Here is a 27,810-nt window from a genome sequence, read left to right as displayed (position 1 = left end):
TCAACTATAAATTACTGTAATTTGAAAATGTCACAACGCCAGTGTCGTGTTTTCGCCTCGAATAACCCTTAAAACTGTTTTAATCATATTGTATTTTGTATATTAACAAGAACTTAATAGATGTACGAAACTGTCTCAAACTTTACACATAACCTAGTGTTATTTTAAAGCCCCAAAACGCCAAAATAATAGAGTTTAAACCCAGAAGTATTTTTATTTAAAATCATTTTAGTCCAAATATGATTCAAATTGGTGAATTCTAACGTAAAGATGCATCATGTAAGATTTAGATAAAGAGCTACAGTAGTTTAAAGATAGATAATAAAAAATAAATATATTGAATATTTCAATTATTCTAAGCGAGGTTATGAATGCTGGAAGTTTTGATAAGAATAGCGTAGTCTTGATTTGCATAGCTACCATTCTTACGATAATAAACAAAGTCTCGATTATCCATTTTTAAATTAAATTATTAAATGGCGATCGTTTTTCAATCCATTAAAAATCACGACCACCCGATGATCTAGAGAGTTGATTATGGGCTTGGCATGTGAATAAATGTCTAATTAATAATTTATATAACATTTGAGACCATAGAAAAACCTGCAATAAACACTTTTAGCTCTTACATAATGCATATTTAATATGTTTTTCTTTTTACAATATAGTCCCGAAATGACCTAGTTTGTGTCGAGTGGACGTTAAACACCATTTCTCTCTCTCTCTCTCTTTTTACAATAACAATAACTTGTTTGATCTTCGAAACTGTCTCAAACTTTTGTTAATATATTACGTATATTAAATTTTAAAGCTTTAAATTGCCAGAATAATGACTATTTATAGACTTTCATTGAAAAACATTTCTAGTCCAAAAATGATTCAGATTGGTGAATTATAACTTTGTGCATACTGTTTCTACTGATTTCACACCGTCATTCGTCTTTTAACAATTTTAATAAAGTGATAATTATTCTTATATTTCTTTCGTATGGGCCATTTAAATTCTTCATAAAGTTTGTTTTATTTATATACTCAAAAGTAATATAATGAATAAAATCACTTCATACCAATAGTCCTTATACTACGTTTGAGCTATATGTGAACGACCAGGCTTGTTTTGTCTTCAATATTTATTTATTTGACGATCAGCTGTAATTGCCAGTCATGTACAGTGTTACAACCTCTTTAAAAAGCCATGACGTAGTCACAACAGGTAAAAATCGAAGGTGGCGATTGGCGTTGGTTATAAAAGAGAACAAATATTAAGTATTGACGACTGCCCGACTCAATGACTCCTTGCAGCACTAGATCGTTATTCCTCCTTTACTTGACAATTTATTGACATTTAATATAGGCAGCCAACCACGACCATTGCTGGTGATAAATTACTTGTAGACTGATAAACATCTTAGTCCCAGTGGAACTGATCTATTGGAACTATTGGAACTATTATAGATTATCGGAAATAGTTACAGTCTTGTCATTACTACCAGGCCTTCCCGTTAATATGACGACTTAAAATCCACTTGTTCAAGAACTGAAGGTAAGTTCATTACGAATCATGAAGCGAATCTTTCTTCATTATAAATGTGGTTCTTCAGTAAGCGATTTATTGATATTATTTGTGGAAGACGTTCGTAGTTTGTAACCCATTTTATTCTTTTCATCGGCATCCTTCTCGTGTAAATGTGAATCTTTGACATTTTCTCAGTAATCCCAGGTTAGTGTACATATTTTGATCAAAGTTCGATTAATTCTCAGGTAAACAGACTGTTGGGGTTTATAGTGTGTATATAGTAATAATACGTTTGTTTACTTAGTTCCAATTTCCGTATCTAGATCAGACGTCATAAAGGTAGACGTATTATGTCGGTGTCATGTCATGTCAGGTGTCAAATAATAGTTTCGATTTAATTTTGTTTTTGTGTGTTGATTAAATTAGGGTCGCAGAAGCAAAAACATACTGGTTTTTTTTAAAAAGCAAATTCAGATATTTCTGGAAATATTGGATATTTTTAGTTATCGATACCTGTAAATTATAAACAACGAATTTATATCCTGGACCCACTAAGGGACCTTATGGTTCGCATGCCGTGGTTTTAATACCATCTGATTGTTTGGTAATATTAATATATTTGGGCCGAGGTAGTCGAGAACTCGAATCCAGGCTAGAATGTTACGGGGTCGAATGCAAACGACGACGAGAAGAACCTTTGTGTTGTTCAAGCACGGTTTGAAATTGCCAGGGGTTTTGCCTGCTGGGTGGGCTGAGAGAAAATTGTTGCGTAGTCGTGACGAACATCCTAGGTCCACCCGTAATCAAACTAAAATGCACGTAAAAGAACCCCAGGACAGTTATTGAATTCGAAGAAGAGTAGGCGGAAACGCCCATATCCGGGAAGCATTGAATATATTCATTTAAAGAAGATAAATCGCTAATATTTTGGACCTAGAAATTGACATAAATCTAATTTCAAATCAGTTATGTTCGGCGAAATACGTCAGAAGTCTCAGTCGAATGGCAATCTCTAGCGTCTGATTATTCCAGTCTACACCGATAGGGTTTATTGCGCATGCTCTACCAGATACAAATACGACGTCACCGTGGAATAATATGTCTAGCCTCGTTCTTTGAGTCCCTTATTACAAATGGCGCTGAAACGCATTATGGTACACTGGTAAAATGTTTATTTTGTCTTAAATATTGGATATCATAAGCCCATCTTTTCCCGGTAAGATCACAACGAACGTCAATGTTAATTGATTTAAATTAATAAATAATTCGTGTTTTCAATGTCGAAGACTTTGGATGATACCGAGTTAGAGACTTAGCTATTTTAAATAAAGATTTAATTTTAATTGTATTGTGTTTCTTTATTAAAATAAAGCCGCGATACATGTATATATCCATTTATAAATATAGATATGAATAATGAATTCATTTAAATAAAGCTGCGATATTCATTTATATATGAATATGTAATTTAACCACACACGTTGCATGGTCAATATGTTTTATGTTTTAATGGAAAGCCGGGATGGTTCAAGTTTCGTTGGGCCAACGATAAGATCTCTTTGCTCGATTTTATTTTCCTCCTTGTAGTTCATTATGACAATGTGACAGTTTTCTCATAGAAATAGAAATAAAAATGTTCCAAAATATATACCATTGAGATGAATGAGGTAACTTTATTATTTTCGCCGGGTAACGCGATTTACATAATCACCTAAATTCACCAATATTATAAGTTTACCATCAAATGTGTTTGAACATTCCTGTTAAATGTTAAATTAATAGTACGCCTATACGATTTCGGTAGCTTTGGGTAGTTGTCATAATATGTCAGATCAGTGCAATACCGATACTAACCAAAATAAAAATTCTAGGAGTTTTCAACATATTGATATATTTATGTAGATGGGTCTTCAGAAGGTAGGAATGGTGTTTAATATTCACCTATCTAATAAAATTAGACCCTGCGATTGCATTTTAAAAATATGGAAATCCAGGGTTCAGAAAGTCTCCCACGCATCCAATTCCATGGGCGGTTCTCTATTTAAATTTAGAAGCGCGAAGGTTTCCTCATTTCAGACACCAAGTGACCATCATGAAGATAAAGTTGCATTATTTACTTATGCGATTGACGTTTTACTGTATTAAGTTCAAATTATCAAACCTAAAATAGAAGACCGAGCAATCTACAGGACAATAGTGACTGTAGCGTCACCTCACATTAAAGAGCTGATGTTCGTGACAAATATTCTGATCTTGTAACAGAGCTGTAGTAGTGTCACAGATTAGTTGTCTTCAATCCCAATCAGACGCGGATTTAAAGGGGTGTGTGTGGGGGGAGGGAAGGCGGGGTAGTACTCCCATTTGCCATGACATTGACTAAAATAGCCAGTAAACGTATTTTGTTGACCTTCATTGTGGGTTGAGATTATGGATGGCGCCCTAGATTTGCCCCACCCCCGCCCACTCTCTACTCTCAGCTTCTAGATCCGCTAATGATATCAGTCTTCCCTTAACGATCGTTCTTGATAACTGAAATAAATTAACAAAAAAACACATACTTATGGAAAACAGCTACTAGTGTATTTAAGGCGACGTTTCGTAGAGTATTCTCTCAACGTTATCAAGCTAATACAGTAAAACAGGTATGAGGCAAATATATATAGACAAAATACAACAACACAACCGAAACCATACATAGCAACAACATGATCAAAGGCCTACACCAACACTTATTAAGATATACAATAGCAGATAGAGAGTTAATTAACTTATAGTCCATGGCCAGTGAGGATGTCTTAACAACAAAAATGGAAACCATACCTTAAAACAATTAGATCAAAGGGTTGTGACACAATTTGGTAACAATATACAAAAGTAAGAAAAGAAACCCCGATGTTAAACGATCAATAAGCTGACTAAGTAGTTGCGATATTAACCGAATATGGGAGGTGATTATTATTATAGTTAAGACAATAAATTAAGGCAATGGAGTATATACAACAGATAAATGTTACATGATGAAGGGTAGATTAAATATAACTGTTATTTCATTGCACATATCTATTAACACTTGTAATTTTATGATAGGATAATTAGATATGCAATAGAGTTATAGATTTAATGTAAAAACAAAAAACAATTTATAAAAATGAATATAGCACGATAGTAAACACAATAACTAGTCAAAAGACAACACACAGTACACTTGTACAGTTTATAAGGAGTGGTGGAACCATGCTATTATTTAAATTAGTTGATCATACGCATTGGGCAAAAATATCCCTGTATCACGGTTAAGATCTGGGCTGTTCCTTCTGATAAATTAGATAATGGTACATTGTACTTCAAAGGAAATACAAACAATCGGTGTCAGGGCATAGTTTTAAACCTTGAACAATAATAGGCAAGTTCTATAGAAACTACAAATAAAAATGCATGATCAATAAGTATTGTGCAACGACCGGAAATGTTGCAAAAATGAATTCAAGTGCGTAGTCATTTGATGTTTTTTGTTGTACATGTTCGTGCATTTTATTTATAATTTATTGATTTATTACTAATATTCTAATATGTTTTGCATGACTCTAATTTTGATAGGACTGCAAATGATCAAGAGTATGACGTATTAATGTGAACAAAATAAATCCCGAGACAACCATGTAGACATTCACAGCTACTATTGTGGAAAGGTCTTGTAGAAGAAACAGACATGTCCTGTATCGTCCACTGTATTGCTTTTACATAAATACAAGGAGTAAGGTCGTCTGTCCTACCTCGTTGGTTTTCTCCGGGTACTCCGGTTTTCTGCCACTGTTAAAGACCCCTACGTGCGAGCGAAGTATTGAAATAAAATTCAACCATAGGTTAGTTCCGAAATGACCTAGTTTGTGTCACGTGGACGTTAAACCCGATTTCTCTTTTTTTTTTTTTTTAAATTAATTATGATGGAGATTAACATCTGCTCGATATCTTAGCTAGACTACTTTGAGACTAACACACTGCCATTTTAATTTACTTCGAACAACGGCGTTTCAATCTGTTCTTCCAAATATCATTTTTTTAGATGCTAATTGGCAGGCCGGTTGGGGAGGTTCGGGAATTTCCGGCGTCCCCAATGGCCGCTTTATATAATTGAGTATTTTGGGGAATATTAACCCTAACCCTAACCCTTTTAAGAGGGATAAAAGGTAAATTCGATCTAAGTTCAGTCTTCTAAAAAGGGATAGGGTTAGTATCCCCCAATATACTTATTTATAGAAAGTGGACAGTGTGAACTCCAGAAGATCCTGAACCTCCGAGAAATGAAATGGGGTTTAAAATCCTACTGTTCTGTTCCGAACTGGACTAATGAAGAGGGACATACGCCATACAGTGTGCTACGAGGGAAATTTTGCCCGGACAGCGGCACTACGGCCGATTCTTATATCGAATTCCAACTGTCAAGTGATCTTTTACGTGCACGCCAACGTGTACTCAGGACCCCGGTTTTTCGTCTCATCTGAATGACAAGACAGCTGTCCTTGTCAGGCCCTCCGTCCTGCATCACTGACAAGGGAGAACCAGCGTCTCGCCCACTAAGCCACAGTGATCCTCCTCCCGAACCTCCCCAACCGGCCTACAATTAACATCTCACTATTTTTTTTTACGTGCATGGGTAGACATAGGATTTCGTCCCGTCCAAAAGACTAGGAATCTTGCCCCCAAGTTTACTAAATGTCATTGTGTTTGATAACGATAAGAGGAGGCTTGTCGAAACGTCGTGCTTTTAGAATAAAACTAGTGATTGTTTCCCATAAAAACTGTTAATGTGTTTCCCGATCGCTAAATGTCACTCAAGGATTAGATTAGACTAGACACACTTCCCTTGTCAGGTCCAGGGGCACAATTCTGACAAGCAAGGAAACCCTTGAAGGCGCCTCTCGACCCACGTGCCACAACCACAACACCACAACCCTTCATCCTAAACGGAGAGGTATGATGGCTACACCGAACCATAATAATCATGTGTCTTAGTGTGGAGTTCAGTAGACCAATGGATTTTTTAAAACGCCCATTCGATTTTTTTTTAAAAATTCGGTTAGGTCTGATTATTGCCTAATCTATTTTCATTGTATTTATATCAATTTTTATGTCTAAAACATAGATCATTATCCGGTTCTGAACATCCCATATTTACCATGTCCTTCAAAACCTAAACAAAATCGATTATTGATTAAAGTACAAAAGATGAAAGTAATTATAAAAACAATTATAAACCATTAATCAAATAATCAAACCAATAATCAGTTAGGCCCTAGGAAACCAATAACCCAACCTTTGTTTTAAGTAATATTGTATTTGCATAATAACATTCTCGACTGAATTGAATTCCCATGACGCAATATTCTCACGATTTGCGTCTATTTGGTTTGAGGTCTTCTTGAGAGGATGCTGATAAGGATACTATTCAGATTGGTTTGCTTTATTTAAGAAAATCCGTATTCAAGAACAGTCTTGGTCTGAGCGAAACTATTATTTATACAGTTAATAAGTTAGTTGATTATTACTAAAAGTGTTACACGATCGAAGCCACACTGATCAGCAGTGAATATTCGCTAGGCCGCTACAATCACTGATAAGGATGACATCAATGCGACTTAATGAGTCTAAAATATTAACTTTTTTCCACCGGCAAATTAGATTCTAAAACATTTTTTTGATGTATTAGAAAAATAAGTAAAGACGTTTGACGTATTTGTAGGTAAAAATTATTTCCTATTTAGTGTAAATGGGTATTTAAATGACTAAAAGGCAGCATTCTGCCAGAAGCAGTACCGTCTTATGTAAACAATGCACGCGCCATTCAGCCAATGATTGACGCCGCGTGCTGTGACGGCACGTGTTAAAGGCAGTCATCTTTTACAGAGGTATTAGAAGACTCGTAATTCTCTACGAAACAGATTGGATCGAAGCTATATCGCTTCCCTCACAGAGCCGAACATGTTATATGATTGCTTAAAAGCAGTAAACAAACGTTTCTTCGTCAACCAGACAAAGTTCTGGATTCTGGATACCGTTAGTATAGCTAGCTTCTCATGTTTGACATGTCGTCTGTTATTAGTATACGTATGCCATTAAAACAAAATCAGTTGATCGTGGATTAAAAAACTACCAGTCAGTAGATTAACTCTTTCGGGATACTCCAACCTCGTGGGGTTTTCTCTGGGTCCTCCGGTTTCCTCCCACTGCTAAAGACCCCTACGCGCAAGCCAATTATTGAAATAAAGTCCCGAAATGACCAAAGTTTGTGTCGAGTGAACCTGAAATCCCCCCCCTCTCTCTCTCTCTCTCTCTTGGGATACATTGCTGTTTTTCCATGTTATTTCTGTTTAAAAATGGACGCTGTACTATACGTTAACATATCCAGATTAATATTTATAAAGAACCACCGAAAGATTTAACTTGTTTAACTTGTTTCTATCTATTTTCAGATGTAAATTATAAACTGTGATGTGTATTTTATTCTGACAACCATGGAAAAGAATAAACTCCACGTATCATTTGAAGACGAATTTCCGACATCACCAACACATAAAAACTTCCCTGCTTCACAACCGTTACAGGAATTTCCAGACAATGGTCATAACATACAAGAGAAAAAGAAATCCATCTTAGCTTCGGCTAACAACAGAATGACAAGTAATTCTCAGGAAGTAATGGATACTCGATTCGGGGAGGATGATGATGATATGGATGTGGGGCACCTTGATGATGCACCACCCTCCGTAAAACCAAATAATACGAATAAACAGGAGTCTAAAAGTAAACTTCCGGTACCCACTTCAGGTGATTCGCCGTCCCTCAACCTTAAATCAGCAACAGATGGATTGAACGCAACAAATAGCGACACAAAGAGTAAAATTCCAATATCTCACCCAGAGCAAAATGTCGTCCAAGATAATACAAATCAGGGAAGTTCGCCACCCGTGAGTGGCTCTAAAGTGCCACGTTACAATCCAAGCAAGGGAAATTACCAACCGGCGAATACAAATACTTTTGTTGATACTAAAACTGTGAACCCCATCCTCAATGATACACAAACAATAAGTCCTCCAATTCAAGACATTTCCAATGTGAATCCCCCTAATGTTGATTCCCTTACGACGGAAACAAAAAGTGCAGATTTGAAGAACAATGACAGCTCGCCTAAAACTACACATAGTCAGAACGATATCAGTAAATTACAAAAAGAAAGTGATACTACCAAAGATTCGACAGAACAAACTTCGGAACACATACCGCTCCAGGATATCAAGCGTGAAAATAATCCACACACGGAAAGTCCGTTTAATAGAGGAAAGGTGCCAACACAAAAAGGCAGTCCGTCCAATGTAAAAGAACCGGTCAAAGCAGGAAATGCAACCAGCAGTGTGGTTAAAGATAATCCACAGTCTAACAAAGATGCAGTTAAAGCAAAGTTACTTCTTCACAGTCAGTCAAATGCCGACTCAAAAATTGCGGTCACCGAAAGCGATAAAAGTGAAGGCAGTAAACCATCTGTTGTTGAGAAAAAAATGACTTCCGTGCAAAACAAATCAACAAATGATACAAAGGACACGAAAGACATAAAAGAGACAAAAGACACAAAAGACACAAAAGATACAAAAAAAAGTGAAAACGAGGGGGGAAAAGACAAATTAAGTGTACCGGCAACGCCAAGTCACAGCCAAACTAAAGAGAAGAAAGACAATCGATTTCCATTATTGAACAGAAGCACCACACCTAACCCTCCAGGAACACCAAGGAAAGAAAACAAACTGGCAACTGACAAAGCCAAGGCCAACGGATCTGTTCGTTCTAGAGAAGCTAGTCCCGCCCGAACTCCAACCAAATCAAAATCAGAGGTCAAGACCTCAAAAAGTTCACCTAATTCTAAATCCAAGAAGGAAAAGGCGAAGGAAAAGGACAAAAACAAAGAAAAAGACAAAAGCCAAGAGCCGGTAGTGGATCCCGTTACTGCTAGAGATGTTAAAGTGGAAGGGTCAGTACTAAATAAAGATAGTAAAACAGAAACAGAAGAGGCAAAGGAAACTGCGGATAATATCCTGAACGAGTTGGGAGAGAAACCTAGATCAATCTTAGCCAGGGCAGCCCTTAAAAAGATCGCCACAAGGAATTCTAAACCAGGACACGTTTCTGGGTCGGCTGTGGACTCAAAGCACGTGAGCGTTAATGAGCGGAAAGATAGTAAAGCTATTGGGAAAACCGCCCTTTCGGTTCCTGCGTCTGCTACTGGTAAACGAGATGGTACTCAGGGCGACGAAGATAAATTATCAGTTGGTTCTAGAAGGGATTCTACGAAATATTCCATTGATTCCATGTCCAGAAAGTCTGTGGATATACGGATGCAGAATCATGTCGCTTTGGTTAATAAACACAATGAAGAAAAACCAAAATCTCCGTTAGCTAAAACCGATTCATGGATACGATCCGCCATTCCTTACCTGCCAATTAGTGTAGCTATTATTTGTCTGATGTTAAATATATTAATACCCGGAACAGGTCAGTAACTTCCATTTCCTTCTTGATCGTCTATAACGGCGAACTGAAATGTGCTCGCTTATTTAGTCAATGTTTACTGTTCAGATATAAACCAAAGTACGCAGTTCGAAAGTATCCTTTGCCAGGACGTTCCCTGGCATGTTTTATCAGGCGGTATAATTTAATACTTCATTACCTAGCATGCTTGACATAAATTATTCTTCAATTTTAAAAATCTTTGGTATGTCTTATCAGAAATTATTCTTCAATACCACATACACTGGTATGTTTAACGGACATAATTCTTCAATGTGGCATTCCCTGGTATCCAAACAGTATTCTTCGCCATGTGGCATCAATACAGATTGATAGGTTGATATAAGGAAATGAATGCTGTAATGGATTGCACGGACATTATTCTTTTGGACATTCTAATCGATTAGTAATACTATCCCTTCAAACGTTTTGGCCTTTGCTTTAGAACAGATTTTCGATGAATAATTAAGACTTCCAGCAAGTAAATTTGACATTTACTTATAATTCTCAGATATTGTCAGCTTTTAACACATTGGCGTGTGGCACCAGCCAATGGGATGTGGTGGATAAATTTTGGGGTAAAATACCCGCTGCTTCTAACGTCACGCCAATTCTCTCATTTTCAGGTACGATGGTAAGTGGGTTTGCTATATTATGCTGCGGTAAACCCCGGGTGCATTCTAAAGACGATCATGTTATTGTTAGTATTTGTGTCAATATCTGGGTTGGTTTCGCCCAGCTGTTCACTATAACTTTCCTACTGGTTGGCTGGTTCTGGAGTTTAGCCTGGGGAGTGAGAATGGTGATGTTATCGGGTAAGATACTTTTATTGGACTTATTTTAGTTTTTAACCTCTGTCGTTTCATCGTCGTTAACCAAAGTTCTTTTCAATTAATGTGCAGTCGATATTACGCTTGGGATGCCTTTGCTGGCGTTAGAAAAATGAAATGAAATGGGGTTTAACGGCCTACTTGTCTGCCCCGATCAAGCTAATGAAGACGGGTGCTGACGTTAGCAACGGCAAAACAGTTGTAATGTTTGAAATTGGTATCTGGATACAGGAATTATATTCTGAAAATTATGAACTTCACTTACGTAGTGTACTTTTTTACTTAATAACTGAAAGTTCGGAACACTGTAGTGTTGCAAATATATATATATATCAAACGCTTACAAAATCTACATGGATGGTCTCAGTGAATCCCGTCTGATGTAGTTCTGCGAACGCCCAACGATGTATTCTTTTGGTTTTGAATTTAAAACACTATTACAGGCTGGCAAGAGCCAAAGTCACCTTCTAAGGAACTACATGATTGTATGTCTCAGCCTCTTCAGCAGGAGCGGCTAATGCCATGTGTCTCTCTATAACGCCAAGTGATAATATTAGCTGTTGTTGTTCTATGAATGCCTTCTATTGACTGTTCAGACAGTATCACATGCTGGCAAGAACCAAAGTCACCTTCTAAGGAACTACATGATTGTCTAAAGTATTAAACGAAACCGCGTTCTTTCTTATAACGAGAATAAAAGCATGTACTGATCCCCGGGTATTCGTAAGCACTATTTACGCCCAGTAACTCTTATAGACCTGCATACCTAGTTTTCCTAGAAATTGGCTCACAGGGGGAAATGACTATTTCGGAGATACCCAAGGATATCACCAAATTGTGATTAACAAGTGTATCCTGCCATTAATTAATGGAACTCCGTATTCATTGACCAAACGAATTTGTAAGGTTTAGCCTTATTGAGTTAGGTCGTGTTTTATAAGCGAATACGAAATCACCTGTTTATTTTCTGACTTGTCAAATCATAAATCCACTTCCCGATGCTGTACCAAATGAATGTAATAAAGTAGAATGACAAGATATTTCCAATCGAATAACACTTTAATAATTTACGGAAGACACTATTCATCTTCGTTTTCTAGTGCTTCTTTGGGCAACACTCATAGAAATCAGACATTTCATCGTGTTTCTTGTATTTTTACAAACCCCAGAAGTACCTTTTAACATTTTTCGTGATTAAGATGTTTTGAGTCTCAATTCAAAACATGAATCCAAATAACTACTTTGATTATGAAGTAAATATTTATATAAGCTTATAGATAAATGTAAACAGTATATATTGATGATTATCCACGAGTTATAAAACAACAAGAATTGTCTATTATTATATTCAACAATGGATATAACTATAGTGCAGCAAGGATTACAATTAAGCATTAAAACTGGTTCCGCATTTAAGCTTTTGATGTTGGAAAGAGTTCAATAACGTGTATTTATTTTGCCGACTCTGAATAACGGATGCATCTGGTTTTGTTTTTAGGAATTGTGTCATTTTGTCAGAATATTGAATATAAAAATAAATACAAACTGTTTTTGATTCAATCAATCGGATGAGCGAGCAAGAGTGGTAGGTGTGTATTTGTTTTGTTAAGTGCAGTGTTTTATTTCAGCATTCATACAAACGGAACGGATAGTTAAGGATTTCCTCTTTAAAGGGGATATGCGGAACGTTTCCCCTTGAATATTTTCAAAAAGTATTAGTATAAGTATTAAATAAATCGTTGCGTGACAAATGGTATTAGGTTTCTACCTTATGAATAGCCAGACAGTCTAAGCAGGTTTAAAGGAGCTAAATCGCTATTCTTTGGCACCTACAAATGGACACAAATGGGTCGCAACGCAAATAATAATGTAATATGAATCTTCATAAACTGTAATTTTTAATCGATTCGTGTGCCAATGTTAAAATTTTCATTGTATCTTAAATATTTCCGGTAAAATAACAGCAGCAATGTTGATTTAAATTGACCAATAAGTCGCGTTTGCAATGTCGAAGACTGAAGATAATATTGAGTTAGATTTGCATCCTTTAAAACAAATTCTGAAAGCTCTATTCTGCATTATAGCACACAAATATCTCAGCCAGTCGATTCTCTAGAGTAAAGTATCTAAAGGTTCACATGCCACGCGTTAATTTATTCACCCACACAATCAGATGCCCCAGTACACTTCTTATAAATATATGTTTAAAATATTTAGCATATTTTACGGTACGTCTGCAGAACAAAATTTTATCTTTCCTATTGTGATCCATTAAACATATTTTGTTATTGAAACCCGATGCGCACGAAATAATAAAATCGCGAAAAACAATGAGTAGGCTTAATCAGAATTATGCCCGCTTTACCAATAACCTTATAAACGTTATAGATGCTATATTATTTAATGGATTTTTTTAAAATTTCGTGGGAATCTTTCGGGTCAGGAGAGGAGTAAACAGGAATATTCAACCGTACTTCCAAATTGCGCTCCGGAGTTACCCCCCCCCCCCCCACACACACACACACCCTTTTGCCGCAACACCTTCTGTGGCATTGTGGTCATGGGGGGATGAACGTGATAGAGGCTTTTGAATTCGGTGCGAAGCTTTGGGATCATAAGAGGCCTAACCCTGTCGCTATTTAGAGTTATTTGGTTAATAGCGCTGAGGCATTGCGGTCAGGAGAGGACGAACCTTGATATTTGATATTTAGTGTACAGCGACCTTTCGTACCAGAACTCTCCCCTCTTCGTCGTTTGAACGTTATAGGGGCTTTGAAATTGGGCAGGAAGCTTTGCGGCCATGGGAGGACGAGCCTTACCGATATCCAGCTTTCTTCGATATTACATTCCAGAGTTACTTCTACCCCGTACACACCTTTCCGAAAACCTTGTGAACGCGTTAAAGGCTAAAGTTTTTAACAGATTATTTTCAAATTTGGTGGAACGCATTGGATTCATGAGAAGACGAACCCTATCGATATTCTGCGATACCCCCCCCCCCCCATTTGCCTAAATATCAATGATCAACATAAAAGTTTTCCTTTCGGATAAGTTGCCGTTGAGGCATAGCTGTTGCGTGACTATCTTTCAAAATTAAAAACACCCATAACATACTCGGGGTTTCCTCAATGAATTGTGGATGGCGTGCAGACTGACAGGCCAGTGCGACAACAACTTATAGCAACCATGTTTAGCCTAAATCTGGACATATGAAAATATCGAATCCATAATCAGGAAGCCGTTAAAAAAATGATATAACCAGATATATATTTCTACTGACGTAACTGTACATGAAGACTTCTGCTAAGTGTTCTAAAAAAAACTTATTTATAGAATGATTGGACAAGACTTACAAATGGACTTCATTTACAATGACAAAAGATGGCGTGTGTTCTGTGAAAACACTCCACGAAATGAACATAGCAATGAAAACACCATGGACGGAATTTGTTTGTTGTATTAATGACTTCATCGTGTATCATTAAATCCTTGTCATTCAGTTTAAATGGCAAAATCTTGTAAACGTCTAATGTATTGTGATGAAATAAAGTCACAAAGAACTAGGTTCCAATTATAAATATTTGATAATTACACAAATTAGAGGAATCCTTTACGGCTGACTCTTGCATTTCAGTGGGTCTTTCGGGTCTATAGGTGCATCTATAACATAAATGGCTAATGTAAAGAATTTATATTTAATCCCAATAAATCAATTACGTTCTTTCCTTTCCGATACTCAATATAGCGGATGTATCAACTGGTTACCAATGGTAACCATACTGAGAAATATAAATATGATATACGTCGGCATTTTATTTGGTTTATTTATATAATTTAATAACCTCTGAGCGTTGATTGGGTTTTAAAATCATTAGAATTTCCGTATGATTATTTTTACCAATACTAACTATAGTCATTGGGTGGAGCCAGGGTGGCTCAGTAAGTAGGCCTACATGTAACGCGCAGGCCCAATAACCAGTAGGTCTGGGGTTCGATCTCGGTGTTGGTTTCCGCTTGTCGTGGTGCAGGATGGGGGACCGCGCAAGGACGGTGTCTTGTTGTTTTGGTCGGACGAATAAACCGAGGTTCCATGTACTCGTGGTGTACACATAACAGAATCCTTGGCAGTTGGAATTCGATATAAAAATAGGCTGTAGCGCCGCTGTCCTGGCAAATTTTCTTCATAGCACATTGTATTGCGTACGCCCTTCTTCATTAGCCCAGTCGATGCAAAACAGTAGAACGTTAAACCCCCATTTCATTTCAGTTAGTCATTGGCTAATCTACAGCCCCCCGAACACACACCTGGGGAAAAGAATCGTGACTGTGTCAGTGATATTTCATTTGTGAGGAGCACACACTGTTGTTTAAAGGAACTAAATCTCTAATTAAATAATTTTACATTAATTTCGAACTCAGGAACACAAATTAAATTCAATATTGGTCCATTTCAATCAATATTGAAGACATCGTGGCCGTTTTAAAATCAGTACACGATTCGCGTATTTCTATGCCTTCGGATGCCATTTGTAATGAACAAAAAAAAAGCATATTCTACAATCAGTGCAAAAGTAATTAGTAATGGCTAATATACAAACGACAAATAATAATTCTATATAACGTGCAGAATGGAGGCGTAAACGGCTGCCGTTCAGTTTGGATTTCACCGAACATAATTGATTATAAATTACAATAAACAATTAGAAAATCGAATATAAATCACTTTATATACATGCATATTAGTATTATTACATTAATATGTGCTCTAACACCCCCCTCGTCTATTTTAAGATTCCAAAGAATGGGGCCGTACGCCCTTTAAAAACAATTAAGCTATATTTTCGTATGTTATAATAGTATTGAGCTAATGAAATCGTCTGCTATAGTTAGGTATTTAAAGGAGCTAGGTCGCTAATATTTGGGACCTAGAAATTGACACAAATGGGTCGCAACGGATACAATAATGTAATATGAATGTATATAAATTGATTTACATTCAATCGTTTCTGTTTTTACTGTAATTTCTAATCAGTTATGTTCAGCGAAATACGCTAGTATTCTCAATCGAATTTCAATCTCTAGCGTCTGGTTATTCCAGTCTACGCCGATAGTTTTTATTGGGCATGCTCTCCAGATAAGAATATATTGTCACCGTTTGACATGACTTGTGGAATATGCCTAGCCTCGTTTTTCGAGTCCCTTAATACAAATAGTGTTAAAACGCATTATGGTACACGATTATTTTGTCTTAAATATTGGATATCAGAAGCCCACCGTTTCCCGGTAAGATCACAACATCAATGTTGTTTTAAACCCACAAATAACTTGTGTTTTCAATGTCAAAGATTTTGGATGATATTGAGTTAGAGATTTAGCTACTTTAATATCGTATGTATAAGCTCAGTGAATTCTGGGGTGTATTAATATCTCCTCTATATCCAACCACTATGAATAATTTCTGTGTTTATAATTTAAAATTGGTTGTAACCGGTGATAACAGACCTTTCTTACTCTATTTTGTTTTCAATGAAGTAATGGTTTATTATTGATTTTGAAAACAAACTGAAATTACCTGTCAGATCAACGTTTACACTACAACGTCACTGTCTGTTTAAACATTAAAGAGAAATGGACACATTAATGTTTATATATATATGTGTCTGCGCATGTAATGGGAGAAATGAAATGAAATGGGGTTTAGCGTCCTACTATTCAGCACCAACTGGGCTAATGAAGACGGGTATATGCCATACAGTGTGTTATGAGGGCAATTTTGCCATTTTGCCCGGACAGCTGAGTTTCCAACTGTCAGGGGTTCTTTTACGTGCACTACAATTTGTACACATGACCTCGGTTTTTGGTCCCATCCGAACGACTATACGATGTCCCCTGCCGGGGGCCCTCCGTTCTACACCTGTGACAAAGGAGAACCTGTAGCACTATGTGTCGCTGGTCAGATGTGGAAAGCCACCGTGTCAAAAACTTCCCACAGCGGACGTGTGACGCATGCTCTCTTCTCTGCTACAGATTTTATTAGCCTTGTGATCGTCTAGGTTTGTGTCTGGTATTTGTAATTCTCTTCTTTTGGGTATGACTCACGTTGCGTATTTATTTTTATCTCAGCCGTTAAGATATTTGTCTATCAGGAACAACAATGCAACAGTTCGTTTTAACATTTTATATCAAGCACTGGATACATAGGTTACAAGCTTAGGTTACATTACAATACTTAAGATTAACATGTCTTTTACCCCACCCCCTAAATCGCAGATCGAATTTACTGGCGGACTCCCTACATCATATGGCTCTACAACGAATCAGCAGCAGGGTCTACTCAATCCAGATGGTGTCTCTTCAACCTCAGTGGTATCTCGCAACGGGGGATCACGTGGCTAAGTGGGTAAGACGCTGGCTCGCTAGCCTTGGGGTCGGGTGTTCGATCCCTGCATTGGCCGATAAAGTTCATCCAGATTTTCCGGCGTGGTTTCCCCCTTGTCAGTGATGCAGGACGGGTGGCCTGATGAGACGAAAAACAGAGGTCCCGTGTATACATTGGAATGCACGTAAAAGATCCCTTGGCAGTTGGAATTCGATATAAGAGTAGGCGATAGTGCCGCTGCCCGGGCGAAATTTCCCTCATAGCACACTGTATGACGTATGCCCGTCTTCATTAGCCCAGCATAGGAGCAGAACAGTAGGACGTTAAACCCCATTTCATTTCATTTATCTCGCAACGAATCTACATGGTATCTCCTCTCTCGGAACCCGTGTCTAAACTCTATAGTATCTAAATCAGTCTTTTAATTATTGACAGAGGCCAAGAGACAGCTAATTGGGCAAATATTACGTAATTAATTATGATGATTGGTTACTAAGCTTAATGACGTCGAGAACCACCCTTATATGGACAGTGAAAACGTTCCACCAGGAGTGTCAGAGATGTTATTTTGTTATTGACCCAGAATTAAATGTTTACCAAATTATAGATGATTTTATTTATCAACTTATCAATCATTTCATGAATATGAAACCAATAATTACTCAAGGCCATAATTAAGTTAAAATTCTAATATTAGCATAATTAGCCACCCGATTAGATTTTATTACATACTTCGAGAAGGTATTTGTTGAGTAATATCGAGGGCTGGCCGTCCTTACCGCACGGTACAAATATTATCACCACTAGAAGCAACAAATTCCAGAACAAGCCAGAACTCATACCAAAATGGACGCTTTATACAAATGAGTATTTAGGGGAATACTAACCCGAACCCTAACCCTAACCCTTTTAAGAGAAGTAAAAACTAAATTAGACCCAAGTTTAGTCATTTAAAAAGGGTTAGGGTTAGGGTTCGGGTTAGTTTTCCCCAAAATTCTCATTTATATAAAGCGGCCATTTTGGACTCCGGAAGCACCCGAACCTCGATAAACTACTAGAAGGTTTTATTTGTACCGTGCGGTAAGGACGGCCAGCCGTCGATAAACTACTAGAAGGTTTTATTACTCAACAAATACCTTCTCGAAGTATGTAATAAAATCTAATCGGGTGAATTAGCCTAACATTATTATTCATGTAAAGCACAAATTTTCACAATCAATATTATTAGAAACCACGCTGGTCAACTGCGGTCGAATACGGGACCTCCAGGTGAGCGAGCGTGGTTCTCTGGCGAATATCGGACCGTAACTTTCTGGATTATGGTCCCTGATTGTACGAAATATCACGTCTTTAGCTTTTAAAAACTGTTTAAATATATCACCTTTAAATCATGAGGTGAGTTTGAATTCCGTGAATATAGGACCAAAACTGTCTGACAAAAAGACCGCTCCATGTACGCAAATAGTGTAAAAGTATGTAATACCAAGGTTGTGGGCCCTCTAGAGGTCACAATATTGTCATCATATTAAGGTCCATGGTGAAACTTAAAATATATGTTTATATCCCAAAGATCTCAGTTCCTTTCGATATTCACGCATTTATATTTGTCCTTAACTTCCTGGATTATACAAAAAAACGCGTTTTTAGCTTGTGGACCTTCAAGAGGTAACAATTTTGACGAAACTTAAAACATATGTTTATATCCCAAAGATCGTGGTTCCTGTTGATATTGTCGCATGTCGCACCGTAACATCCTGGATTATGGCACCTGATTGTACGAAAAATCGCTTTTTAGCTTGTTCTCTGTCTATCTTGCGAAATGTTGGCGTGTCTTGCATGGCAACCGCTTGTCTCCATACAAAAATTGCTTTTTGACGCACACACAGCGACCGATGTACGACGAGCAGTTCTACGTTGCCGAATATTTAGGCATCTTGTCGCCTACGACAAAATTCGATCTCCGTTGTGGTCTCAATGACAAGATTTTCCTATCGAGACCAATTCAAAAATCGCTTACAACCTTTCCTAAGAAAATCGCTTGTTTTTGCTACATTTAAGGAAGCATTTAGTCGCCTACGATTAAGTCGATCTCCGTTGTAGTCGCAGTGACACGATTTTCCCATCAAGGGCAATTAAAAACCCTTGCAAACTTTCCTAAGAAAATCGCCCGTTTTTGCTACGTTTAAGGAGGTTAAATGTAACACATATTGATTTACATATATATTCTTTCGTGAAATGTTATTTTAGCTGGATGCAGCTAGACCGCTTAAGATCAATTCCCCTATGAAATTGTTGAAAATCTGAGGTAAAAAAGCATAACAAATGTATTTGTTGTGTTAACGTTCTGAAGGTAAAAAATAGTTAAGCACATAAATATTACAAAAGATATTGGAGAAATTCAAAAATATAGCTATAGCTAGGCATCGATATAAAAATCAATTTATCGCTTCGACAAATCTGATTACCGTTCAACCGGCAACATGTTCCTTTATAGACAATGCCATTGTAATTTTCCACAAGAAATAATCATGTTTTTTTTTCATATCATTATTCATGGTTTGAATTATACCGAAGCGCAAGTGGTCGATTACGATCCCTTAGGCTACACTGCTATAACTTACCTGAGAAACACTAGAATTTAGATCAATTATTTCTCAAATTTTGTGAAATCCACCAGCGTTTAATGAAGTAAAATTGGGCTTTGGATGTGTCATTTTTGAAACAAATTGTCCCTTTGGGAAGTCTATTTTGTAGAAAACTGTACTTGCAGTTTATTGGTGTCATTATTGGAAATAAGGTCACTTAATACAAGCCATTATGGTAAACATGCACAGTTTTAAAAATCGAAAGTACTGATTGATTTTAGAAATACTGAGTTCATAAATAAATAACTTGTCATTAATGAAGACGGATATGCGCAAAGCTGTGTGTTTTGAGGGAAATTCAAAATGCCAGGGGTATTAAAATTTATGTGCACGCTAACATGTACACTAGACCTCGGTTTTGGTCCCATCCGAACGACTAAACACAGTTCCTTGTCACATTCCCCGCCATGCACCCTGGAAAAAGGAAACCAAGCAAGAACATCACAGCGATTTCAATTCACAAACTTTTACATTGCAGTTGCATATTATAGGTGATTATAGCAACAATGGCTTTTTACAACTCGCTAATATATTAGGCGTATATTCTGCCTTGCTGTCAATTTAAAGTAGCTAAACCTTTAACTCATTATCCCTAATATTCGAAACTAACACGATTAGAAATTAACATTTGTTCGTTTATCTTACCGTGAAAATATGGGATCCTAATACCACTATTTAAGACACAGTGGACATTTTAAAATATGTACACGACGTAGTGTACTCTATGGTTTCGATCGCCATTTGTAATGAACAAAGACAAACATATCCAGAAGACCATGATGAAATAATTAAAAATGGCTGATTCATAAACGACAAAAGATTTTTTTAAAGAAAACCTTGTTAAATAGGGGGGGATCACGTGGCTAAGTGGGTAAGACGCTGGCTCACTAGCCTGGAGGTCGGGTGTTCGATCCCTGCATTGGCCGAGAAAGTTCATCCCGATTTTCCGGCATGGTTTCCCCTTGTCAGTGATGCAGGACGGAGGGACTGACAAGAACAGCTGTCTAGTCGTTCGGATGGGACGAAAAACCGAGGTCCCGTGTACACATTGGAGTGCACGTAAAAGATCCCTTGGCAGTTGGAAGTCGATATAAGAGTAGGCCGTAGCGCCGCTGCCCGGGCAAAATTTCCCTCATAGCACACTGCATGGCGTATGCCCGTCTTCATTAGCCCAGTTTAGGAGCAGAACAGTAGGACGTTAAACCCCATTTCAAAAAAAAAAAAAAATTCTTGTTAAATAGATTAAGCTGGTGCAAACGACTTCTGTTCAATTTGAACTGTTCACTTAGCACAATTGAATAGAAATTACAATAAAAATTTATAGATTGAAAGTAAATCACTTTATATACATTCATATTCTATTTTAATAGAATATGAATGTAAATATGTACATTTGAACCCATTTTGGTCTATTTTAAGTTTCCAATAAATAGAGCTATATGGTTAGCGTGCGCGCGCTGTATCATAAAGTCTGTCATTGAGTCGACTGGCGTGGTTTCGAATCCCGGTTGTGCGTGGCAAGGATTAGGGTCGCCTGTCCAACCTCGTGGGTTTTCTCCGGGGCCTCCGGTTTCCTCCCACTGCTAAAGACCCCTACGCGCAAGCGAATTATGTAAATAAAATTAAACCATATGTTAGTCCCGAAATGACCTAGTTTGTGTCGAGTGGACGTTAAACACCATTTCTCTCTCTCTCTCCCTTTCAGCCAGCATTAAAAAAAACAAAATCTGATATTTCAACAATGGTCACTTTCTGAAAACGAAACTATGAATACTAAACAGACCAAACAGACGTAGCTTGTTTTACTCTATCCAACTGAATTAACGCCTTTCCCATCAATAACTGAATTACAATTTATGCTCAGACCAATTCGTATAATCCAAATATAAATCAGTGTTCATTTTTAAAAAATAATTAATATCGTTATTAGATAATCAACTTGATAGAAAGTCAATATCTGATTTACATGATTACAGTTGAACAAGTTCTTGTGATTATTCTACCAATAAAAAAACCATGACATTATTGTTATTGTTGATGATTAATTGAAAATAAACGACATAGATCAGCAAGGTTGCTTATTATACTCGATTCGATACGATTATAAACGATTGATATGTATCCAAGGGGAAAACAGTGAATATCGAACTGGAGGATATCACAATTTATATTAGGGACCACGCAGATAATCTGTCCGGCAAAAACATTCATCTCACTACGGATTTTACGTCTACGATTTCATGATGTTTATTATGTATTAAAGGGACATTACCATGAGATATTTGTTCGATCTCTGCATTGGCCGGGAAAGTTCATCTAGATTTTCCGGTATGGTTCCTCCTTGTCAGTGATGCAGGACGGGGGTCCTGACAAGGACAGCTGTCTAGTCGTTCGGATGGGACGAAAAACCGAGGTCCCATCTACACATTGGCATGCACGTTAAAGATCCCTTGACAGTTGGAATTCGATATAAGGGTATAGGCTGTAGTGCCGCTGTCCGGGCAAAATTTCTATCATAGCACTTTGTATGGCGTATGCCCGTCTTCATTAGCCCAGTTCGGGGCAGAACAGTAGGACGTTTAACCCAATTTTATTTCATTTCCATAAGATATTGCAGATGTGTATAATGTGTGTAATTCGATGTCCCAATAATATCAGGTTGAAATGTGGCATTTTGCGTTGTCGTTTTTTTTTTATCTTTATTTCGACAGAAATAAAATTCATTTTATTGTATTTTTCAGTGGAGTATAGACGAGAACAACAAGTACAGCGGGAGAAACAACTGCAGACGATGGCACTTTCTGCTTTTGGATCGGCATCGAATATGAGATCACTGTTTCCATAACAGGTGTTTCCCACTCAACATCATTGCTTGTGTATTTTGATTTATTGTGCTGTGTTTAACATTTTAAAAACATTAATGGAGTATCCCCGCAATATTTCTGAATACCACACGTGGAAAGTTTTGTGATTATAATATTAAAAGCTATTATTTGGCGTCGAGTATGAGGATATGACGATATACATGTGCGCTCATCCCTGGCCGCAACCAATCATAAGCTTCGAAATTGCGTTTAAAGGTAAATACGCCGCCACACTGTTTACCCCTGACTATTGTAAAGACGGGGTAGTAATCAAATTTAAAACATTGCATATATGTGGATTTTAAAAATTTGGCATTTTGATATAAACCCTACAACAGACATAATGTTCAATTGGGTCAAAGGCTGATTTCAAAATTAATTTTAATGGATAAACCTCTTTGTTATGCTTCTTAGTTTAAACAATATTTTTATTTCAAGTACATAAAGATTATTTACAACACTGATGTAATGGATTAGAAAACAAGCCGAAGCTTATATAAATTCATCTCCATGTAAATACAATTACTAAAATGTACATTATGTACAAGTATATATTACATATTTACATTACAAATAAATAAATAAAATACATCAATAAATAAATAAGTCATCATCACCATCATATGCTTCTTTGAGTGGCATTTAGTAACAGTAACACACTAAAAACTATATCCGGATTCCGGAATTACATGTAAATAAAACAGTAATTTTTATTCCACGATTAAGAGTTTTTAGTGTGCTGGGTGATTTAGGTCATTGGATAATCTGTGTTGGTTTGGCTCTTTCTTGGAGGGCATAATCGTTTAAAACGCTCCACGGAGATGGAATAGTTAGATAAAATATCGTTTATTTACTTTTAATGCCTATTTTTGTTGACATAAGTTAGATTCACGGAGGGCGTGGACGTGTTAATCAGAACTGTAAATAAATTATATGTAAAATTTGTAAATAATTATACAAAAATAACAGCTCACTGTGATACTGTAGGTCCCAACAATCGCATTGTTAATCTAGATGTACATTATACGCTTACAAAATTTTAACAGTTCATTATTTAAGCAAACATGCACCCCATCCCAACTATTAGCGCGCCTCATACGCGTACGCACCAACTATTAGCGCCCCCCCCCCCCACGGGTACATCACAAGTATAGCGTGCCTCATGTGAGTACATATCAACAATTAGCGTACGCCTACATCACAACAATTAGCGTGCCTTGTACGCGTATAGAACAACTATTAGTGGGACTCGTACGCCTACAGCACAACTATTAGAGTGTCTCATGATACTCTACAACACAACTGTTGGCGGTTTCTGCCACATACCCGTGCATTACGTTTTCGTAAATGCCTCAAGTGCGTACATCGCATTTGTCAGTGATCACTGCCTCATACAGTTGCGTATCTGCGGTAAATACCACCTATGTCAAGCACAGAAATTGCATACCTGTCTAAACAATTGACACACCTATTTCTTTTGATAAGTTTAGCATAAAATAAGCTCAAAAGTATAAGTCAGTTTCGTTAATCTATTAAACATACATTATGTAAGAGCTAAATTTGTCTATTGCTGGTCGTTTTTAGGCCTGAAATGTTATCTAAATTATTAATTAGGCATTAATTAACTTATCCAGACCATAATCAACTATATAGAAGGCATCGCTAGCCTGCGATCTTTAGTGGATTGTGAGCCGATTGACTGCATAATTTTCATTCACGATTTAAAGTGGTTAATCGAGACTATGCTGTTGATCGTACTGACTTTAGTAATGATGATCAAGGCTAGGCGGAAATTTAATCGCTTTGTTCTCGGTTCATAGTGGATCAATTTGAATGAAATTTTCAGCAAATTGCCTTTACATTATCTAGTTTTTAACTATTATAGTGACAACTGCCAACTCGTTATCGAATCTCCCATAATGTATCTTTAACTACCAAATTATGAGACGACATGAACATTACAAGTGCGCCTTCCTTGCTTTCACTGAAGCAAATTAGTCTGTGATATGATGAAAGTCAGTTTTATTAAAAAATGAAATTTCAGTTTCACTAAGTGGCACCAGGCCACATGCCTTACCTGCCATATCGTCGAAACGCCACTGGCCCCATAAGTGTACAGCGCAACTGTAAGCGATGCAAACTTCGCAGATAACTGAGCAGTTGTGTCAGACTTTCTTGTTCTTGAAAGTGTGAGCATGCACTGTCTTGAATACTTAGTCCCTAAATGACCTAGTTTGTGTCGAGTGGACGTTAAACCCCCATCTCTCCCCTCTCTCTCTCTCTCTCTCTCTCTCTTGAATACGTAATTCTTCGTCACACCGTTTTATACATTCAAGGTCGTCTGCACTGAATTCTACGCAACCGATAAGATCCTGATAATCCTGATAAAAGAGAAGCTTCAGTTAAGAGGATAGGGTATACACATGTACCTTCTCTTTTATATATAAATGTTATAAGAAATCTAGAGTTTAGACTATAAACGTATATTTAAAAAAATGTTTTAAAGATGCATTATGCAAGCGCTGAATTTGCCTATTGAAGGTCTTTTTCTGGCTTCAAATGTTATTTAAATTATTCAGACAATTAATCACATGAAAAGCCCATAATCAACTCTCTAGGTCATCGAATGGCTTGGATATTAATTGGATTAGACCATTTGTGTTTTTTAATCGGTTAACGATCAAATGGAAAATCAAGCGCCCGAAAACATTCTTAACATCGTTCAGAATAAAGTAATATGACGGAAATTTTCAATATATTCACTTTTTATTATCTATTTTTAAACTATTATATTTAGAAGACCAGCTCTTTATCAAAATCTTACATAATGCATCATTAAAGTGTAATTAGGGTGGAGTATAGATATGTACGATCTCTGTTATAATAGATGCTATAATAGATCTTGGTTTTAGACTGTAAAATTATATAAAAATATGTTTTAAAGAATACAAGTGTAATTAAAGACATTTTATCAAATAATTTATGTTTTTGTGTTGATCGTTTTTGTTTATATCCTCAAGATATTAAATTATTACGGTTCTACGCTGGGGTGTATTTTACATGCAAAATTTGCATCAATCGATTTCATCACTTGGTACTCCTTGCAGTGAGTGGAATTTTGCCAAGGGATCTCGGTTTTACGGTCCATCAATCAAATCACTACGTCCTGCATCACCGACAAGGAAATGAAATGGGGTTTAAGGTCCCACTATTCTGCTCTGACTGGGCTAATAAAGACGGACATATGCCATACGGTGTGCTAGGAGTGTAATTTTTGTGAGGACAGCGGCACTACGGCCTACTCTTATATCGAATTCCAACTGTCATGGATCGTTTACATGCACGCCTGCAAAAATGTGCATGTCCACGGGGCCTCGGTTTTTCGTCCCATCCGTAAGACTATACGTTGTCCCTTATCAGTCCCTCTGCCCTGCAACACTGACAAGGGGGAACCACGCCGGAAAATCCCTATGAACTTTCTCGGCCAATGCACGGATCGAACACGGAACCAAGTTAGCGAGCCAGCGTCTTACTGACTGCCAGTGACAAGGGAACCAATGCTATAAAAATCCGAACCTTTTCAATTCACAAACATTTTACGTTGCATTTATTATTATAGACGATTAATGATGAAAATGTAGGTTTAGACACCAAGATTATGACCCTTATGATCCTAAGAGGTTTGGAAGCCGAACTGCTGATAGTTACAGGTTTATGCACAGCGGAAATCTTGAAGCTCCAAGATGGCCGACATAATATATTTGGACGAAGTGGTGCCTATCAAATATGAATAGCTGAAGTAATAGAAAGCATCTGGGGAAAATTTGACGCGACGACCACATCCATGTCAAATCTGGTATAAATTGTCTAGACAAGACAAAGCAAATTAATATATGATATTATCGCATGATTATTGTAACGCCGTGCTAACGATTTATCGCCTTAGTCTATTTCTATAATATATATAAATATGTAACCAACACTAGTATAGGACTTGATAACATTACGCAAGAATAAATATTTAATTTTGGTTAAACAAGATCTGGGAACAATATCATTTATGTAATCTTCGATTTTCCAAATAATCGAATATTTTACCAACAAATTTAAAAATTTAAATTGTTCTTGTTTTCATTCTGGTAGTCTAGAAATGCAACAGTAGAACAAAAGTTAGGATGCTATGTTACAATGGTTTTGGTGTGGTGGCATTGTAAATATATCTCTTAAAAAATCAATAAATTTACTATTCAATTCCACTGTCGTATAACATTTATTTCAAAGCCTGTTCTTATCGGGTCATAAAATATTTAAAAGACAAATCATATTATTTTAAGTCTCTTTGATGGTCTGGTTCTAGAAGGGTGCATGTCTAAATCAAATCAGTGGTCCCGTACCTAAGTTATTATGTATTCCAGATAAACGATGTCTACATAGTCGTTTTGAATATAGCGGCGTGAGAAACTCAAGCGTAATAAAAGTGACAAATGATATGAACAAGGTGTAAAGGCTTTAGCCCCCCCCCCCAATAATTTGGCCGTAACTACTCTTTTCTCCAGGTTATTGCGGCCCCTGGACCCACGCTTATAAGGACCTAGGATGGAAGCCCCCCCAATCAAGAATTGCTTCCGCCGGCTCTGTCTGCTCTGGTTCCACTCGTGTAATATCGAACCAATGAGAGAGAGAGAGAGAGAGAGAGAGGGGGGGGGGTTAACGTCCACTCGACACAAACTAGGTCATTTCGGGACTAACACATGGTTCAATTTTATTTCAATAATCCGTTTGCGCGTTGGGGTCTTTAGCAGTGGGAGAAAATTTTGCCTTGGCAGCGGCGCTATGGCCTACTCTTACATCGAGAGATCTTTACGTGCATGCCAATATATACGTGACCCCGGTTTTTGTTCCATCCGAACGACTAGACAACTGTCCTTGCCAGGCCCTCCGTCCTGCACCACTGACAAGGGGAAACCATATTGGAAAATTCCGATGAACTTTCTCGGCCAATGCGGTAATTGAGCGAACA

General features: G+C 37.1%; 1 protein-coding gene across 1 annotated transcript; it reads left to right on the top strand.

Annotated features, from left to right (window-relative positions):
* The first annotated feature begins 1,359 nt into the window (after positions 1 to 1,359).
* LOC126821771 (protein stum) lies at positions 1,360 to 23,295 on the top strand. Its single transcript, XM_050550262.2, has 4 exons — positions 1,360 to 1,543; positions 7,987 to 10,057; positions 10,699 to 10,887; positions 22,668 to 23,295. The coding sequence occupies exons 2-4, from the start codon at positions 8,029 to 8,031 to the stop codon at positions 22,769 to 22,771; spliced, it is 2,322 nt and encodes a 773-aa protein (XP_050406219.1). The 5' UTR covers positions 1,360 to 1,543; positions 7,987 to 8,028; the 3' UTR covers positions 22,772 to 23,295.
* Positions 23,296 to 27,810: the final 4,515 nt, after the last annotated feature.

The sequence above is a fragment of the Patella vulgata genome, chromosome 5, assembly GCF_932274485.2.
Source record: "Patella vulgata chromosome 5, xgPatVulg1.2, whole genome shotgun sequence".
NCBI classification, from domain to species: domain Eukaryota; kingdom Metazoa; phylum Mollusca; class Gastropoda; family Patellidae; genus Patella; species Patella vulgata.
This window is presented reverse-complemented; position numbering and strand designations above follow the sequence as displayed.